Genomic DNA, 20,166 nt, shown 5'->3' on the forward strand with positions numbered 1-20,166 from the left:
TTGAGTTTAAGAACAAGGAACTGGGGAAGGAAACCAGCATCACAGAACAGACACATGCAAACTACATGAGACAGTAACCTAGTCACCCCAGATTGTTCCTGAAGACACGGAGCGAGGGTAATGGAGCAAAGGTTTTGCGAGGAACCAATAGGGAACCCTCCAGCAAGGTAGCACCAGTATCAAAGACACCCAACAAAACAGAAGCAGCTTAAAAATATCCAAGGTCTTTAATGAGTAAATGTAACTGCAGCACCCACTTCCACATTTACCTTTAATAATGGAGTTTGACGCCCACCATCTACCGCCTACAGTTTCTACTCAAAGAAGTTAGCTAGTACGCAGCTCAACTTGCTGAGACGGCTGGAGTCCTCAGTGGGAGAGAGGGAAGAGCAGCAGTGGTAAGACAGGTTCTTGGTTGTGTACGGACGTGGAAGCGAGTTGTATCACACGCAAGAGCTGGTGATTAGATTGTTTTAACAGCCAGGGAAATATACAACATTGTAGGGATTCCACTATTCCGGATTCTTTAAAAAAAGAAAAGCTACAACTAATTCAGAGTCCGTATTTCCCAGAAGGAATCAACAAAAAAAACCAAAACTAAGTAAACGACAGACTAATGAAAGTTTCGGTGCGCCTGGGTATATAAAAATCATCTGTGGAACCATCCATGGGAGCCAGTGCTAGAAACGGCTGTTTTAAGTTCGCAGTGACTAGCTACCCTCCCTTGCTGTTTTAAATAAGTATGTACAACAGAGCGTCCTCACGGGAGCCAGCAGAGAGGGGCTATTTAACAAGGGGTCTTGTTTTGTCGTCATCGCTACACTGGTGGGCTTTGTATTTTTTCACTTCTGCCATGTATTTGGCCCAGGCATCTCCTTTACTAGTCAAAACCTGCAGAGAGAGAGAGAGAGAGACGGGAAGGGAATTCAAAGGCTGTAACCAAAACACGTGCACTGAGTGGACTACATCTGCAATGCACGTTGTACTAATGAGCTACCCCATAAAAGAGCGGTTATCCCTAACAGGGACACGGACACAGGAAGTTAAGACTAGAAATGAGAACTCCCGGCTCCGATTGCTAGGCCCCATTCACTCCTCCCAGAGCTGGGGAGAGACCCCAAGAACCAGGGATGTAAGCGACTAGTCGACTACTCAACAAGCCTAGGCTGATTGGGTATTTGAGTCACCACTCAACTAGCTGCTCTCCCCCTCCCCCCCGGGTCGCTGTCTCTATCCGTGGGGGAGGTAGAGGCGCAGCCGGGCCTGAGCCATACGGCTCTTACTACACTGAAAAGGCAGAGCCACAGCGGAGTTAACTCCCCCTGGGAACTAACCCCGCTACAGCTCTGCAGTTTCCCCCCTTACTGACTAATCGAGTAGTCAATGGAAATTCCATCCACTACTTGATAAGTTGATTAAATGCAATTTAACATCCTTATCAAGAACCCCAGCTCCCTCTCCCATCCCTGCTCCCCCAAACCAGGAATAAGACCCAGGAGACCTGGCATCCAAACTCCTGTTCTAAACTCCTATGTAGCTGGACTCTGCTATACTGACTCTCCTTTCACCTCTGACGGCTTAAAGCGTACACAAGTGACTCCCTGAGAATCTCTGCTGCATGTGAGACAGATACATAATCAGCAGCAGGGCTCTGCCCCCCGCTGAGACATGGGACTGGAGCATGGCTAGTGACGGCTGCATCTATTCTCTGCTTCCTAGGGCCACAGGAAAGGGGTGAGCTGCATGAAGAAATGCCCAGAATAGCCACTTTAGAAAGGGATTAATCTAAACACAAGGCAGCCCTTCACTCCATGTGGAATAACAGGGCTTTGATACATGGACAAATAGCCCAGAATAGCTATCCTGGGCTAATGCTACACGTAGACCCTCTTATTCGCTGTTCCTTAACCCAGCCTCCGGCCCCCAACTGGACCCCACCCCCCAACCTCTGAACCCAGCTCAGAGCCGCCACCACGCAGTACGGGATCAGGTCCCTCGGAACTCTAGATTTCAGAACCCGCTGCAGAGAAATGCTCCTTGATTGATCTTTCAAGAACTTTTACAATCAACAGTAGAACCTGAGTTTTACACCAATCTCCCAAAAGACCAGTTAGCAACCCCTGCGGCCCCCCCCCGGTGAAAGCGATGTCGAAGAACCAAGTGGACAACCGTCACATTCTGATGCTGTCAATGCATCGGAAAACACTTTGAAGTGGGTTTGAAGGACAAGCAAGCTATGTGGGGCACAATTCTGAAACGTATGCACCCCAAACTACTGTCATTTTGAGATCAGCAATTTTACCAACTCTTCGTTCCCCAGGTGGTTTGTAAAATAAGAGGATCTACTGTCATCCCTAATCCCTAGCTCTTCTCTAAACAGGGATGTGAAGGGTTACCGGTTAACCGGTGGAGGCTGGAGCAGCTCCCCACCTACTATGGGCAGGGGGCTGCTTCAGCCATCCACAGCAGACTGGGGCTGCTGCCCCCGCTCATGTCTAAGGCTACATCTAGACTGCTTTCTTTTGCCAAGAGATATGCAAATTTGGAGTTAATTTGCATATCTTCCAATTGCATTATCGGAAGAGGTTTTGTTGAAAAAGAAAGCAGTTTAGACGCAGTTCTTTAAAAAAAACAAAAACAAAACCTATTGTTGACAGAACCTTTCTTCCTAAAAAGATGAGGTGTACAGTGTTCTTTTGAAAAAGGGGTTTTCCCCCTGAAAGAACCACGTCTAAACTGGTTTCTTTTTCGACAAAACCTCTTCTGATAACACAACTGGAAGATATGCAAATTAGCTCCAAATTTGCATATCTTTTGGCAGAAGAAAGTAGTCTAGATGTGCCCTAAATGATTAGCCAATTAAGCAGGATTTTACATCTCTAACATCTTTGCCTCCAGAGATCTCAAAGCACTTAAAGATCAGTTTCATCACTCCCACTTCACAGATGATGAAACTGAGGCACAAAGGATCACAAATTGCCCCAGGTCATCCAGCAAAGCAAGGGCAGGAACAAAAGCCAGGTCCCCCAAGTGGCAGTCCAGCACACTATCCATTAGGCAACTTACCTCCTCCTCGGTCTTTTGCTTCTTTGCTACCACTCCTGTCTTCAGGGCTAGTTTGTTGCCACCTCTCCGCTTGCCCACCTGGGTGAAGGGACAGAAGACTGCAACCGTTATACGAGCCCTGGCAGCTGCAAGGGTAAGGTTGCCCACTATATAATGGAATAGGGAGTCCTTCAATTAGATCATCTTAACGCGTCACGCCTGTTCTTCAGCATAAAGCTGCCAAGCAGCCTGCGTCCCCCAACGCAGCCACAGATGCTAGAAGACAAGCGCACGTCCAACAGCTGTTATCCACGCATTGTTTGGTTTGATCCAAACGCAAGCAGATGCAAAGGAAATCGAAACCGTAAGCTTCCCCACCCCAATACAAGCCGCTGCAGCAGAGCTGTCCCCCAAAGAAACTTTCCATTTTCTAGCCTCACGCAGCCCCTTCCACCACCTCAAACATGCCGTAAGTGGCCTCACACTACAGCCATCAGCAAGCCTCAATAGGGGAACGCTGCACCACCTCTGCACTCTCTGCTGGTAAACCGCTGTCCCATGTGTCATAGCAATGTGGATTTTCATGGACTTAAGGAAGCGCTTCTGGCGCTCTAGAAATCTGTGACAAGCTTATAAAGCTCGTGCAGCCTGAGGTGGTATTTTATGCGATGATGTACACAGAGATTACACGCATTCAGTGATTAGCTAAGGAGGAAGACCAACAGTTTGCATAAGAATCATTCTCTCCGAAAGTCATTCCAGCCAGTCAGACTTGGGGAAACCCTGCTCTTCTTCTCGCTTGCAGAAGTCGGAATCCAACAGTTCACAGGACATTCAACCAAGGCAGCATCCTATGAAATCCCTGCTTCCTCCTACCCCAAAAAGGAGATCCTAGCTCCTGTTCCAGCCAGGCTGCAATAACACTGCAAGCCTTGAGTGACAGCCCAACATACGCGACAGCCTGGAGGCAGGGCTCTATAGTGTGTGCACTTGGGGCTTCACACCCGACTAATACTCAGAAAAATAAAGGGCAGAAAAACTCTCCTCCACAGCCTTCCCACTTGGGTTTTCATTCGCTAAAATCCCTGTCAATCCTGAGCTACAGCAAGCTGAGGGAAAAGGGGATTTTACTTCTCTGTCCATACAGCTAGTCAATCTGCAGACCACTCTTGCACTAGGTAGCTCCATATAAGGAAGATGAGATTTGTGCCTCTATCAGCCAGGTCTAGTTTTCTGAGACCTACTGTGCTGTGTTCTGACACCCACAGGCCTGCCCGTAACATCCCAAAATAGCGTTTAGTACCAGGAAATGTACAAAATTCATCCCATGGCTGTTTCCTAAAGGGCAGTTCAACAGCTCTCACTAGCACTCAACACACAAGGAACAGAAAACTACCATACCAAAGCCTGCCCCGCACGCCACAGAGCAGGCAGTTTGGCCTTGGTTAAAGCCCGATTCAGCAAGCTACCCCGGCACATGAATAACTTTTTGCATATGAACAGTCTCATTCCAGGATAAAATTAAGATCGTGGTGAAATGAGGGCTAGGCTATGCATTAAGCAGGCACCAAGATGGCCAGCAATACTACTGATTAGTCACGGTATTTTGATGCAGATATTCTACTGGGTAAAGGACACTGTGGGTGAACAGCGCTGGCAGGGAAAAAGGGGACCATTAATGACTCTGGAGGCCAATTCCAAACGCAGCTCAGTGCAGTTGAGGCTCTGCAACTGAAAACATCTGCAAACACCGCTGCAGTTTTCATCCACACCTATCATCACTTGCACACCCAGCAACAGAGACAACTGAGGAAGACAATGGTTATTCTTTAGCATTATTTCATCTCTCATATCCACTCCTGACAACAGTTTCTGACCTTTGCTATAGAAGGTAGCATACTTCAAACTCTTGTGGGGCCAAGGCCTACGGTGTATTTAGCCTCATCATGGTTTGATAAGTGACCTAGATATTGCAACAGAGGGACAGGGGATTTGTTTTAGCATCTTTGCAATCTACAGAAGTTCCAGCTAACAAGTTCCCAAGCACAACAGGAGCACATCACTAATAACGGTTATGGACCCACACTATTCAGTGCAAACTGGGATGCAGATAAGTCCCCCTTAATTGGCTACTCTTCAGAGTCAAGTGTTTAGTTGTAAAAGATCCAGGGGATTAAAAAAAAATCAGCGCGACTTCTCTGAGATAATTCCACCCACGCGCCAGGAAGTGAAAATGCCATTGCTGGAATGAGTTTCTTCTGAGACTCGTCCAGAGTCTTTATTCTGTAACTACCACACAGGTCAGCGATAGCTCATAGCACAGTGGTCGCCAACACGGTGCCCGCGGGCGCCATGGCGCCCGCGGGGGCATTTCTGTGCACCCGACAAGTGCTCGGGGCTGGCTTGGCCCCAGACACGTGGCGCATGCGCTGTGCCGGAGCCAGCCTCGGGCGCATGGCGCATGGTGAACGCCGGCCCCGGGTGCACAGATACAGGCAGGTGGGGGCGCCAGCCCCGGGCGCGCGGTGAAGTGGCCACCCACGCTCCGGGCATGCAGCTATGGGAGGGAGGGGGACACCAGCCCCAGATGCGTGGCTATGGGGGGGGGGGGCGCGCACTGGCCCTGGGAACGCGGCGAAGTGGCCGCCCGTGCTCCAGGCATGCGGCCCATGGGAAGCGCGGCCCCCTGGTGTGCAGCTATGGGGGGGGAGGGGCACCGTCCCTGGGCACATGGCGAAGCGGCCGTCCATGCTCCAGGTGCGCGGTGCATGGGGAGCACCAGTCCCCTGGTGCGCGGCTATGGGGGGGCACAGGCCCCAGGCACGTGGCTCATGGGGGGGCAGCATATGCGTAGCCCCGCCCCCTGGTGCACAGGCGTCCCTGCCCTCTGGTACCCAGCAGGCGAACGGCCACCCCCCCTGGCTCCCGGCAACGTCAAATGGTTGGGGACCACTGTCATAGCATTTGGGGGCCCATTACCACTTCATTCTCTCTCAAAATCTGTGAAGCAAGGGTAAGGGACTTGCCCAATGCCACAGGTTTGGCAGCAGAGCTGAGATTAGAACTCAGGAGCTCCTGGCTCCCAGTAGGGATGTGAAAGGCTAACTGGCAAGCATCACCCTATAAACAGGAGGTGCTTGCTGGATCTGATTAACCAATAACTGATGGAGGCTGCTCCAGCGGAGGCTGCGAGCAGACAGCAGCCCCAGCCCTCGCGTGGGGGCTGGAAATTGGCAGCACCAGCACAGATTTGGGAGCTGCTCCAGCCAGGCTGGAGATGTCACTAGCCCAGATCCCACTTTAGTCAGTTAACTGAACATTTAACCAGTAACTGATAAACCAGGATTTTGCATCCTTAGTTCCCAGCCCCACCCTGACAAACCTGCCACATGAAATTCCACAGCAGTGACTGCTGTACACAAAGCTCTAACTGCTTCAAGCTCAATTAGCTTTCAAGGCAGTGAGGACCAATTATTACAAGGGGCAACTATCCAAGAATGAGGTTTTGCCCTGAATGTCTAAAGGGGGTGATCTATTGGTCAGAGCATGGGCTGAAACACTGTATTGAGGGGGGGGTCATGCCTAATCCAACTCTGCTACTCGCCCAAGAGCATTTTATTCAGCTTGCAGCATCTCTTCTGTTTCCTTAGCTCAAAATCATAGATAATACTTATCTCTAAAGAGTGCTCAGAATCAGTTACTTAGCACAACAGCGCTCTTAACCATCCTTAATCGTTACAAAGCCATCGGATAAGGGGGCAGACTTGATGAAGTACAAGCTCTAGCAAGGACTTCATTCCTGAACTGGCACACAGAGCACACACCAGGATTAGCCATTCAAGAAACTGTTTGAGAACTCCAGCAATTGACATTTTCCCTGTTGGTCCTGGCTCATGAGCCTGGCCAATTGGTTGAAACGAATTCATGAAGCTGCACAAGTGGGGGGTGGAAAAGGAGAACCTCTGAACAGCATCCACAGCTTCTCACGACATTCCAGAGACAAATCAGGTGGGGTCACCTACCACCAGGCACTGGAGGAAAGAAGAAATGCCAATGACAGGGAGAGGAAAAGGAGGAAAGACTTCTTCACGTAGGAGGGAGAAGCTGCCTTCAGAAAGGGGACTTGCCTCCTGGTGGGGGTAGAATTTTAGGCCACCCAGTGAGGGGAAGGTTATGGAAAGGGAACAAGGATGGAAAATATAGGTTTCTTCAGTTGCAGATGGTTCTAAAGCAACAGGGAATTGAGAGAGTGAGTGAGGGAATAGCACCCCACAAAAAGTACAGGGCAGGCCCCCAAAGGGAGAAGGAAAGGAAGGCTGCAGTCTCAGAAAATAAGGATGGGGAGGTGAGCAGAATAGGCGGCATATGGAGCAGATAAATATCCAGGGGAAGAGATGGGCAAGAGAAAGAAAAGAGGGGAATCTCCAGTGCTAGGGCAGGTGCCCCGGGATAGGGGTTTAAAGTGCACAGGTGTGATGAGGAGAGGGCAGGGAGGAGGAGAAAGGAGTCTGGGTGCGAGGTGCAAAGGGGAATGAGGAGCGGGGTGGAGATAGAACAGCGGGCGGGAGAGAAAGGGGATCGGGACAGTCGCGTGCAGATGGGGGGGCTGAGGTCCCACTCCCGGGGGGGGCGGGGGCGCCGAGACCCCTGGGGGAGCTGCAGTACGAGCGGCCCCCACTGATCCTTCGAGGGGGGCGGGGCGGGAGGAGGAGCTCGGTCCGAGCGCGGCGCGGGGACGGGGGAGGGGGCCCCGGGTCCTTACGAAGCTGAGCGCGGTCCCGCTCCTCTTCTTCCCCTCCGGCGGCCGCTGCTCAGTCCCGGGGGCGCCCGGGGCCGCCCCGGCCGCAGGCTCCTCCCCGGGCCCCGCGGCCCCCGCCTCCTGCTCCCGCCCCCGCTGCTCCGCCTCCATCTTGCGCTTGAAGAGCTCCAGGAAGCTGCCGTCGTTGGCGAAGACGTTGACGCCGCCCGGGCCCTGCGGAGCCGCCGCCCGTCCCCCTCGGGCCGCCATCTTGTCCGCGGAGAGCGCCGCCGCGCCCCGGGGGGTGTCGGGAAAAGCCAGCGCCGGCCGCGGGGCACGACGGGAGCAGCCCCAGGGGGTGTCGGGAGGGCGAGCGCTGAGCCGCAGGAACTCCGGGCAGCCGCCGGCGCAAGGCACGCTGGGAGAGGAAGAGCGTTTCCCCGCGCGAGGCACGCTGGCCCCGATCGCGCTCTGAGGGACGGGCAGGCCGACGGACCAATCGGCGGCCAGAGCCTGAGCCTCGACTCCAATCAGGTCCCTTTGGGTGGACGTGAGGCGCTCTACGCCCCGGCGTCCCACCAACCAAAGAGCGCCCTTCTATGTAGCCCAATCACGTCAGGCGGATGTCGTAAGGACCAATCAGAACAGACGCAGGGGCGGGACTTATCAGGACTAGATCAGAGTGGGCGGGGTTGTTGAAGACCCCAGTCATATGAGGGGGCGTGGTCGGGCTATACCATTGTTGTGGACTGGGGGACAGGACAGCGGCAGTGACGACTAGGATACAGCGGCCCAGCTCTGTCTTCTGTCGGCGCGTGCTCCTTCTGTGCGTCCTCCCTCTGCGAATGGTCTGGTCCCGGGCCGGGTCACGTGAGCCGGTTCCAAGATGGCGGCGGCGGCGGGGTCCGGTTGGGGGCCGGAGGCGGACGAGTTCGAGGACGCCCCCGATGTGGAACCGCTAGAGCCGACGCTGAGCAACATCATCGATCAGCGGAGCCTCAAGTGGATCTTCGTGGGGGGGAAGGGAGGCGTGGGCAAGACCACCTGCAGGTGAGGGGGGGTGAGCGTGCGTGGCCGTGCCACGAAGGGGGAAGAAGGGGTGGTTGGGATGTACCATTCCTGTGGCGAGGGGGTGCCGAGCTCACCTGGAGAGGGTGGAACTTGGGATGTACCGTTATGCGTAGGGGAGAGGAGCCGTTGGGGGCGTGGCGAGGCCCCCGGAGGGCTTGAGGTTGTACCACTATGTGCGGGGATGGGGGAGTGGCTGGGCTGTACCATTGCTTTTTTGAGAGAGGGGTGAGGGTTGGGACGCACCATTCCTACACCACTAGGGGTGTTGGATGTACCATCGTAGAGGTTGGGGTTGCCTGTAGGCGAAGGGCCACGAGAATGTACCATGTTAGTGTATATAAGGTGGATGGTACCACTTGGAGGAGAGAAGGGTTGGGATGCACCATTTGGAGGAGAGGGGTGCGGGACTTGCTGCTAGTCTAGGGAGCAAGGGGTGAGAGGAAGAGGGGCTGGGCTGTACCAAGTTGGCCCTGCTATAAGCATTGGTGGGGCGAGGCCACCTGTATGAGATTGTACCAGATTGGGGGCGGGGGGGACAAATTGTGAAGACTGGGACATACCAAAAGTACCAAAGAGCGGGTGGGGTGTTTGGTCTGTACCATTATGCTGGAAGGACTATAGATGAGCCTATGACTGGTAGGGGAGCTGGGATCTACCATTGCAGCTTGAGGGGCACAGGGAGTGTGATGCTGCTGCCTCTAGGGGAGAGGTGAAAGCGCCTCCTGTCCTATGCCTCACCTCTCCAGCGATCCCAAACCCCGTGGATTTCCCGCCGCTAGTTCCCTTCTCGTGTCACCTGAATTGCCCCCCATGCAGCTGCAGCCTGGCCGTGCAGCTGTCAAAGGTGCGTGAGAGCGTCCTCATCATCTCCACCGATCCAGCCCACAACATCTCCGACGCCTTCGACCAGAAATTCTCCAAGGTCCCAACTAAAGTCAAGGGCTATGACAACCTGTTTGCCATGGTGAGCTTGGGCTGGGGAGAGAAGATGGGTTTCAAATGGCTCTGCTTGTTTGGCTGTATGCAAGGCTGGCACCGAGTCCCTAAGCATTTGGAGCCCTGCTTCCCAGTTGCCTGTGTTAACTTCTAGATTGAGCTTCTTCTTGGAACTGGAAAGAAAGAGGAAAAGTCCTGGCTCATTCTCCTTTGGTTCAGCCCTTAGTCCCCACTTCTCTTCCAGAGCTAAGAGTTAGACCTTTGGCATCCTGACTCCTCATCCCATCCCCCCTCCAATCTAACCACTAGATCCCACTCCCAAAGCAGGGAATAAAACCCAGGAGTCCTGGCTCCTAGTCCTCCCTGCTCTAACCACTAGATACCACTCCTCTTTTAGAGCAGAGAATAGAATCCAGAAGCCCTGGTTCCCAGTCCCTGTTCTAACACATTAGGCATTCGGAAATGTGTCCATCTCTTCTCAGTGTTCAAGACGAGAGCTGGTGCTGAGTGAATGAGTCGCCCATCCTTGGGATAATGATGGCCATTCTTCCCTAAATCCTTGCCCCCTTCTTCCTTGCCCAGGAGATCGACCCCAGCCTGGGAGTGGCGGAGCTCCCGGATGAGTTCTTTGAGGAGGACAACATGCTGAGCATGGGCAAGAAGATGATGCAGGAGGCCATGAGCGCCTTTCCCGGCATTGATGAGGCCATGAGCTATGCGGAAGTGATGAGGTGAGCTAGGCAGCCTGCTACCAGGCCCATGCTCCGTGCCTGCGGCAATTGGGAAGCGTAGCTGACATGGGGGTAGCCCTGATGAAAGGGTGACCAGGACAGGCCCCCTATCATAGGGGGAGGAGAGGTTGGGATTTACCAGTAGTGTGGCAGCGGGAGGAGAAGAGCAGACCACTTGTTGTAGGGGACCAGGAGCTGGGCTATATGGCCGTTACGGGGGGGAGGGATGTGCTATCAAGGGAAGGGATGAAACCGTCTATAGCAGAGGATCGTTAGAATGTACCATGGCAACATGGCAGGTGGGAATGAAACCATCTGTAGGTGAAAAGGCTGTTTGCTATACCGGCTCGCATATTGCACTTGTCTCTGGTTCGAGGACCTTCCTGTAGTGCATTAAGCCAGTGGTTCCCAAACTTCTTTGCACCACAACCCCCTGCTGACAACACAAATTACTAAACAACCCCGAGGGGTGGGGGGGCAAAGCCTGAACCCACTGCCCTGGATAGGGGGCACAAAGCCATGGCCCACGTGCTTCAGGCCTCGGGCATTGGGGCTTGGGCATCAGGCCCCAGCAAGTCTAAGCCAGCCCTGGTGACCCCCTTAAAACAGGGTGGTGACGTGCTTTGGGGTCCCAGGCCACAGTTTGGGCACCATGGCGTTACGCGTGTAGCTGCACACCTGTCACTTGGGGAAGGAGACCATCAGCCCGGGGCTGGGATATGCCGTTATACTAATAAGCACTTTAGATCTGCAGGGTGGGTATGTCCCTCCTCCTCCCCCTGGCATTGCACTCGGGCCTGTGAGATCTGGGTTCAGCTGTCCACTGCCCGTGTAGCTGTTGGCAGGGTCAGAGGGATGACCTAACAGCCGGGGCATAAACTCAGACTTTATATATTTAGTTCCCAGCTCTGCCTGAGGTGTCGGCTGGGACTTGGCTAGTGACTGTGTTTGGTAGGGCCATGGTGGTCCAGCTATCCAGGGGACTAAGAGCATTTCCCTTGTCTGTCTCTTCTGTTTGCCCTGCGAGCTCTTTGGGATGGGGCTTCTCAAGCTCTGGGCAGTGCCCGGCCCTGTACGCTCAATCATAATGTTACCGCTGTTGAGAAGCCACACACAGGCTTCTCGGCAAAGCACTGGGAACCGTAAAGCTAGGAGAAGCAGAGCCCGTTCCCTCCGTAGCACATCCTTCCTCTGCGATTCTTGACAATGGGAATGAAATTCTAGGTGACAATCCCAGTCCAGAGCCTCCCCATGTGACCGTTGATAGACAGGAGCTGAGTAGCTCACAGTTCTGGGAACAGGTGTCTCAAATAGCATGGCTGTCAGTTTGTGTCAAGCGTGGAATGGACTGTAGAGGGGGACCTCCCCTGTAGAGCAGGGGTGCCTCTGTTTAGCCTGTGGGGGGCCTATCTAGGGGACTGTAGTAATCCAGGTGTGAGTTCATTACAGTGGGAAGGAGGGGTGTTGAGAACAAGCCCCTCCCCACAGGTGAAAGGGTGCTCTCGACTGTACCATTACAGTCAGAAACAGGAACACAATCAGTTTCAGCGAAAGCGACGAGGAGTCCTGTGGCACCTTGGAGACTAACAGATGGATTGGAGCATAAGCTTTTGTGGGCAAGGATCCATTCTGTCAGATGATGAAGCGGGTCCTTGCCCACACAAGCTTATGCGCCAATAAATCTGTTAGTCTCTAAGGGTATGGCTACACTGCTACCCTAGTTCGAACTCGGGTGGCTAATGTCGTCATTCGAAGTCGCAAATGAAGCCTGGGATTTAAATATCCCGGGCTTCATTTGCATGTTCCCGGGCGCCGCCATTTTTAAATGCCCGGTAGCTCGAACTGCCTGCTTGCAGCTACACGCGGCGCGGGCTAGGTAGTTCGAACTAAAGCCCCTAATTCAGACTACTGTTACTCCTCCTGCAATGAGGAGTAATGGTAGTTCGAATTAAGAGTGTTAATTCGAACTACCTAGCCCGCGCCGCGTGTAGCTGCAAGCAGGCAGTTCGAGCTACCGGGCATTTAAAAATGGCGGCGCCCGGGAACATGCAAATGAAGCCCGGGATATTTAAATCCCAGGCTTCATTTGCGACTTCGAATGACGACATTAGCCACCCGAGTTCGAACTAGAGTGGCTAGTGTAGCCATACCCTAAGGTGCCACAGGACTCCTCGTCGCTTTTGCAGATTCAGACTAACACGGCGACCCCTCTGATATTTGACAATCAGGTTCAGGGGAGAGGACACTATTAGATACACCATTACAACCCCTTGTGGGATAGGGGACAAAACCAACTGTGGAGGGGGGATGCTCTGGGATGTGCCATTATAGAGGGGTTCTTTGGGATATACCATTACAGCCTGTGAAAGGACAAGGCCACGTCCGATGGTGTGGGGGGAGTGCTCTGTCATGTACCACTATAGCCAGGGACAGGGGAAGAGGGCGGCTGATTTGGGCCACGCACCTTTCACCAGCATGGGTGAAGAAGGGAAGGGGGGCACGTTCCTTGTGGGAACGAGATGAGTGGGGTTAAGCTTCCGAGGCTAAGCCCTGGCTCTGGTGCTAATGTCTGACTGGCACTTGCAGGCTGGTGAAGGGGATGAATTTCTCCGTGGTGGTGTTCGACACAGCCCCTACCGGGCACACGCTGCGGCTGCTCAACTTCCCCACCATCGTGGAGCGGGGCCTGGGCCGCCTGATGCAGATAAAGAACCAGATCAGCCCCTTCATCTCGCAAGTAGGTGGGGAGGTTGAGCTGGGGGAGGCAGTGTCTGGCTCGGGCCATTGCCTGGCTTGTTTTGGCAAGGAGCTTTCTGGCTAGATCTGGGGGGCGGTGGGCTGGACCAGGGGTGGGCAGTAATTTGATGAGGGGTGGGGACCACGCTCTGCTGTGCTGTTAGTGGAGAAGTGGGGTCTGGATGGAGGTTGGGAGCTCAGGACGGCGGGAGCTGCAGGACTGTGCTGAGGGTGGTGGAATGCGGCGAAGCCCCTTCCCTTGCGGGCCTGCGATGCACAGAGATGCATGTGGCCCCTGCAGCCGGCTGCTTTGAGCAGCTTGTGGGGACACAGCCGGGACGGAGCCTACCTGAGCCGTGGGATGATGGTGCGCTGGATCCGACTCGCAGGCCGTGGTTTGCCTGCCCCTGGGCTAGTCCGTGGGCTGGGTCGTCCTGGGTCACGCTCAGCAGCTCTGATCTGCTGTGTGCCCCGCTGGTGTGGCTCTGTAGCCCTCTGGCAGCAGGCAGGCTGGCCTGGGGCTGTGGGACACCCTGGTGTGGGGTCCAGCTAGCCAGTGGACTGTTCTCTTAGCCCAGCCGGGGCGTTGCATCACCGTTAACTCCGCCTCCCTCTCCAGATGTGCAACATGCTTGGCCTGGGGGACATGAACGCTGACCAGCTGGCCTCCAAGCTGGAGGAGACCCTCCCCGTCATCCGGTCAGTGAGCGAGCAGTTCAAAGACCCGGTAAGGACTCGGGCGGGGGAAGGGGCGGGTCTGTTGTTGCCTCTCGGCTGAGCCCAGCACCCCCCGCAGAAGGCAGCAAAAGCAGGCCGTGATTGACGCAATCTCTGTCTCTGTCGGCACCCACCGACCCTGGGCAGGGTCCCCTTGTGCCGCACAGATCCCGCGCCCAGAAGGGAGAACGGAAGCCGGCTCCGTGTAGCACGCCGGCCTGAATTCGCTCCTGTCACAGCTGGAGCAGAAAGCCAGCCCAGCAGGAGTTACAAGTGGCCAGTGATGGAGAATTCCCCAGAGCCCCTAAGTCTCCCCCCCCTCCCCTTGGCAAAAACAAAATCCACCAGCCATTGGTAGAGCAGGTCAGCCCAGCAGACAGAGCTCTGGTCCCCATGGGGGCCCGTGCAGACTGATCTGCTGAGCCATCTCCAAATGAAACAGACTCGCTTCCGGAGGCCGGCACTAGGGCACGTTCTCTGCTCCTTTCGGCCACTCCCGTGGCTGGTCTCTGGGCCGAGCACGCAGCAGAAGGCCCTCTCCTCTGCCTGTCTGAGTTCGGGCTCTCCTGGCCTGAGCGTGTCTACGTGGGGGACTTAACACACATCAACGTAGGGCCCAGTTCCAAGCTCGCTCGCTGTTCCTGACGAGCTCCGTGTCCGGACGCTGCTTCCGGAACACGAGGGCCTTGTTCCTGTTTAGCTGAGCCCCCCACAAAATCTACTGTGATGGGCTCAGATCCCATCTTCACAGCACCCCTGTGAGGGAAGGGGGAAGCACCCGCCTCGCTTTCACACACGGCCGGGGAGGGTTAAGTGACTTGCCCAAGGCTCTGTGGCAGGGCCGGAGGCAGAGCCTCGTTTCTCGAGTCCCAGGCCCGTCGACACCCAAAGTTTAGACTTTGCTGTGCCATGCGGGGCTATGGAAATTCCACGCCCGGCGCACCAGAGACCAGCATGTCTAGCCCACGGGAGGGAGTCCTGCCCCTCAGAGAGGTGGAGCCGCTCCGTGAAGGGGGGAACTCCTGCAAGCGTTAGTAGCCAGTGCCGGGTGGGGAAGTGGGGCTCTTTGGTTTGGCTGGCCACATCCCTGCATCGGGGTCGGCGCGGCGCCTCCTGCTGGCCACACCGGAGCAAGCTCTGACCATTGAGCTGCCCTCTGGCCTGGGTCTCACCCGTCCTCACTCTGCTCTGCCGCCTCCACCCTCTGGCTCTGGCCCCACGTTGCCCTCCCCTCCCCTCCCCTCCCTTCTGCCCTCTTCTGGGGGTGTTGGCAGCCCTGCCAGCTGCTGCTCCGCCCCTTGCCTCGGGGCAAGCCACAGTCTGTGTGGGCTACGCAGGCTTGCGGCAAGGGGGAAGCCAGGTCTGCTCTGCTCTCCTTATAACAGGGCTGCTCCAACAAGCCGCCCTCCGATTGGCTGGGCTGGGCGGGCCCCCTCTCCTGCTCTAGCCCCTCCCTGCCAGAGGAGGGCAGCCGTCCCTTGGGGACAGTGAAACTGGCCGGGTGAGCCTGCCCCTGGTGCTGGGTGAGTTTCGAGGGCTCCGGCGCTGGCCCGGGGCAGCTTGTCGCTCGCAGGCCCCGCAGAGAGGCCCCGGTGTGGGGTACAGCCTGGGTTTGGGAGTCGAAGGCCGTTCGCTGGCAGGGAGCCCTGGGGGAAGACTCCTGGCTGATTCCGGGTCCCTCCCTTCTTGCACGCCGGGCAGGGATGAGGGACGCGGCTTCTGGTCACTTGTGTGCTCCCCGCGTCCGGGGCTCCCCTGCTCTGGCAAGGGGGAGCAGCCTCCAGGTTGCTGTGAGTCCTCGGGGCTCTGGGAAGCTGGGACTAGCCAGAGGGCAGCGTCCCCCCCCCCCCCCCCCCCCGCCTCGCACAGACCCCAGGACCTGCATGGCAGGGAGAGGGCCCCGTGGGGAGCTCCGGCTGGAGAATCAGGCCTGAGGTGGCTAAAGGCCGGAGCCGCAGCGCCCAGCCCCTTCGCATTCCAGCCAGGCTGCTGGGGAATTCACAGCTGCAGGGGGACCCTCCTGTCTGCCGCCTGCCTGGAAAAGCAGAGGGGGTGGGGTGAGGCCCCGGGGCAGCTGTCCGGGCCTGAAGGCTGCAGGGCAGCCCCTGATGGTCTGCTGAGGGCAGGCAGGAATTCCCTCCCCTCCCCCCCGCTCCTGTAAAGGGGGTGAAATGCGTTTCTCACGTCGCGGTCCTGGACAGGCACAGAACAGCGGGTGGCCTCGGCCCCCAGACCTTCCCCACGAAGGGAGAGAGGATCCTGTTCAGCCTGCTCATGGGGGGGGAGCCCTTCTCCAGCACTTCGCTCCCTGGGCGCTGCTTCCTGCTGCCTCCGTGGGCGACCTGGGTCGGGGAGGCTGCGTAGGGTCAGCAGGGCGAGATTCTCACTTGTGGCCCTTTGCCTCCCTTGGGAACGGAGCGGGGCCTAGTGGCTAGAGCAGCAGGAAGTCCTGGGGTCTGTCCCCATCTCTGGGTGGGGAGTAATGGCTAGTGGTTAGAGCAGGGAGGGCTGGGAGCCAGGACTCAGCGTGACCCTCAGTAGATCTGTCTTGGTTTCTCATTTCCCCTCTCTCAAAGGGGGGGGGGGCTCATTTCCCCCCGCCCTCGTGCTGGGGCTGGGGCCCTGCAGACAGAGTAACGGTGCCACCTCCCACCCGGCAGGAGCAAACCACTTTCATCTGCGTCTGCATCGCCGAGTTCCTGTCGCTCTACGAGACCGAGCGCCTCATCCAGGAGCTGGCCAAGTGCAGAATCGACACCCACAACATCGTCGTCAACCAGCTGGTGTTCCCGGACCCCGAGAAGCCCTGCAAGATGTGCGAGGCCCGGCACAAGATCCAGTCCAAGTATCTCGACCAGGTAGGGAGGGGCTGGGCACCCCCCCCCCCGTCGCCGTCCTCCAGGGCCCCCAGCATCCCCCTGCCGCAGAACTGGGCTCCGCCCGGCCTCTTCTAGCCCCTCTGCCACCCTACGGCAGCTGGGCAGGTCTGGGACAGGACCCTTCCAGCCTCCTCCGGCACTGCCCAGGGGAGACTCCTCTGGCCCGGGGAGCTCAGATCAGTGGGGACAGATGCAAGCCCCTGGGCCAGATTCAGGGGGCTCCTGGAACCCAGGCAAGCCCCATGTGAATCCAGCTCTTGGCTGCCCCTCGCTGGACAGCCTGGTCCCCAGGAGTGTGTGTGGGGGGGGTGTCGCTGTTTGACGGTCGCTGGTTCTCTGTGTCCTCCCCCCCGCCCCCCCGCAGATGGAGGACCTGTACGAAGACTTCCACATCGTCAAGCTGCCGCTGCTGCCCCACGAGGTGCGAGGCGCCGACAAAGTCAACACCTTCTCCAGCCTCCTCCTGGAGCCCTACAAGCCGCCCAGCGCCAACTAGGGACCCGCCCCCGCGGCGCCCGTCTGGATCATTCCACTGCGTCGGTTACACGCCTGGGCCCCGCCCCCCGCGGAGTGCAACCCTTCCTCCCGTCCCTCGTGCCAGGAAGGCTTGCAGGCCCGGGGCTGGGGTCGTATTTATTTCCCCCCCCTCCCCCGAGGGGCAGGACGTCTCTGCCGCAGGTAGAATACTGCCCCCCCCCCCCCCCCATTAACGCAGCATCTCAAGGCTGCTTTCAAAACCAGCATTCACCAGGTCGTCTCCCCGGCCCTCAGTGTGGGGCTGCACCACTACAGCTCCCCCGCTCAGTCCCTGGTCTCGCCCGCTCCCCTTCCCCACCGCGCGCCCTGCTGCTCCCCCCTCGCCGGAGGGGGATCTCCGGGTGCTGGGAGCCAGAGGGGCCCCGACAGACTCTGGACAAGGCCGAGGCCTCCCAAGCTTAAGGAAAAAAATGTGTAAATAATAATTAAAAAACCAGAGGAAAGTGTGGCTGCGGGGTGTTCTTGGGGGGGAGGGGCAGCGGGGATGCTCTGAGGGGGAGCTGCGGGGTGTTCTTGGGGGGGGAGGGGCGGTGGGGATGCTCTGAGGGGGGAGCTGCAGGGTGTTCTGGGGGGGGCTGTGGGGTGTGCTTGGGCAGAGGGGCGAGGTTATCCTGTACGGGGGAGGGGCTGTGCATGCAGGTGGGGGGGGTCTCTCCGCCCAGAGAAGGGGGGCAGCAGGGAGCGTGGCCCACGGGGCTTCCTGGGGGGTGGTTGTGGCTCAGCCTGGGCCACTGGCGGGATCAGGGCAGGGGGTGGGGCGAGGCCAAGTCAGCAGGGAGGGACCTGGGCACTAGCAGGGGACACAGGGACTCCTGGGTTCTGTCACCTCCCTCCCTGGGCCAGCTGATGCAGAACGGGAGGCTGGGGGGGCTGGTGCCCCTCTGTGGGGCGGGGGCTGTTCACCAGGAAAAGGGAGGGGAGCAGGCCCTTGTGCTGGGGGAAGGGGGGGCTCTTTATTCTGGGCCCTGCTATCTAAGCAGCCTGTGGCCCTCTCCTCTTCCGGGGGGCAGAGCCCAGCACCTTGCGGCCGGAGGGGGGGATTCACACGGGCCAGTCCCCCCTCTTGTGGGCCCTCCACAGGCTCCTGCCCAGGATCAGTCATCCCAGACCCCCCAGCCTCTTCTCACCTCCCGGGGCCCAGCCCCCGGGGACTTGGATCCCTCCCCCAGTATGTTTGGGGGGGTCGGGGGGGCTTCCCATTCCAGCTGCGTCCCCTGCCTCAGGCTGGGGAGAGCCAGTGGATGGGAGCTCCTGGCTGTAAGGAGGGCAGCCAGCCCCACAGCCCTCCCCCAGGACCCCTGGGCCAGGAGCGAGGGGAGGGGTGCAAAGTGAGGGAGGGCTCTGGGATTCCCCCCCCCCCCATTCATCTCAATCTCCTGCCTGGAGCCCCCAGCTCTCTGGTGGGGGGCACCCTGAGGAAATCCAGCCCCCCCCCCCCATGGATTTGGTGACGTGGTTCCTTCCCTGACAGCAAAAGGAGTGCCCCAGTGGGTCACCTCCCCGCACACCTGGGGGGGGTGAAAGGGGTGACCTAGCTTGAGTCCAGCGGGGAGGCTGGTATGAAACTGCCTGAGGTGCTGGGGGCCCTGCCTGGCGCCTGCCTTGTTTACCTGCCTGGCTGATCCCCCCGCCAAGGCTCCTCCCGAAGGCCTGGGGATTGCACCAGCCTTATCTCTAGGGGCTGTAAAGGCTGCTCCTTAAGGGAGGGTGGGTCTTGTGGCTCCTAGACAACAATAGGAGGCAGGACTCCTGGGTTCTGACCCCAGCTCTGGGGGGGAATGGGGGCTAGTGGTTAGAGCAGGGCTGGGGAGCCTGGACCCCTGAGTTCTGGGAAGGGAGGGGAGCACGGCCTAGTAGTCAGAGCAGCACAGTGGGAGCCAGGACTCCTGGGTTCTCTTCCTAGGAGGGGGCGCAGCTGGGTTCAGTATGTCGGCGGGGTGGGGGCAGGGGCCCGCGGTCCTGGCCCAGCCCGCGCCCGGCTGCAGCGGGGCTGTGAGGCGTGAGCGATGCGGTTACGAAACGCGCCCAGGAGGGGGCTTATGTAACTCGCGCTCCCCCCCCCGTGTCTGGAACTTGTGTCCGACCCAGCAAGAGGCCGTGGAGGCCTCATTAGCGCGACCCGCTCGGCCCTGCGGCTCCGAGCCGCCCAGCAGGGCTGTGGGCACCAGCCCCGAACTTAAAAGGCCAGCGCCCTGCCCCAGCGTGTGAAGTGGCGGCGGGAGCCCGGAGCTGGAGTGCTGGTTCTGCCCGGCGTGGGCTGCTCCGGGAGGAGAGTGGGGGCCAGTGGTTAGAACTGGTGGGGGCTCACACCTCCCCCGGCCCAGCACAGACTGCCCCCCAGCTGGGGGTGAGCTGCAGGCAGGTCCATGCACGGGAGGGGGGTTCATGTCTGGTATCCAGGGCGGTGCCGGCACCAGCTTCTCTCCAGGTGCCCAGTTCCCCCTGCCCTCGGCCATGGGCTGGGAGCCCCCAGCCGGCTTTGTTCCCAGAGGGCAGGGCTGACGGGGGAGGGGCAGCCGGGTGCTTAGCCAGGTATGTGCTGGGTTTGCTCCACAGGCCAGGACCTGGCCCCGGGCTCAGCCAGCCCCTGCCCACAGCTGCAAAGCCGCCTTGCTCTAGGGCAGCGCGCGTCACGCTACTCGGCACTGAGGGCTCGCCTGGCCACAAGCAGCCCCCCCCCCCCCCGCTCTCCTCCCGGAGCCAGGGAGAGAACCCAGGAGTCCTGGCTACCGGCCCCTCTCTGCCCACTACACCCCACTGCCCTCTCAGAGCACTG

The 20,166-nt window shown here is 58.0% G+C and overlaps 2 protein-coding genes across 2 annotated transcripts; one reads left to right on the forward strand and one right to left on the reverse strand.

Moving 5' to 3' along the window:
• Positions 1–204: 204 nt before the first annotated feature.
• TRIR (telomerase RNA component interacting RNase) lies at positions 205–8,328 on the reverse strand. The gene is made up of 3 exons (XM_075902413.2): positions 7,808–8,328; positions 3,067–3,144; positions 205–891 (listed from the first exon to the last, which is right to left on the reverse strand). The coding sequence occupies exons 1-3, from the start codon at positions 8,051–8,053 to the stop codon at positions 784–786; spliced, it is 432 nt and encodes a 143-aa protein (XP_075758528.1). The 5' UTR covers positions 8,054–8,328; the 3' UTR covers positions 205–783.
• A 194-nt stretch (positions 8,329–8,522) lies between these two features.
• GET3 (guided entry of tail-anchored proteins factor 3, ATPase) lies at positions 8,523–17,833 on the forward strand. Its single transcript, XM_075902411.2, has 7 exons — positions 8,523–8,833; positions 9,671–9,818; positions 10,373–10,521; positions 13,108–13,258; positions 13,877–13,984; positions 16,635–16,832; positions 17,218–17,833. Exons 1-7 carry the CDS (start codon positions 8,670–8,672, stop codon positions 17,347–17,349), a joined length of 1,050 nt encoding a protein of 349 aa, XP_075758526.2. The 5' UTR covers positions 8,523–8,669; the 3' UTR covers positions 17,350–17,833.
• Positions 17,834–20,166: the final 2,333 nt, after the last annotated feature.

The sequence above is a fragment of the Pelodiscus sinensis genome, chromosome 31, assembly GCF_052426305.1.
Source record: "Pelodiscus sinensis isolate ZL-2025 chromosome 31, ASM5242630v1, whole genome shotgun sequence".
NCBI lineage: Eukaryota > Metazoa > Chordata > Testudines > Trionychidae > Pelodiscus > Pelodiscus sinensis.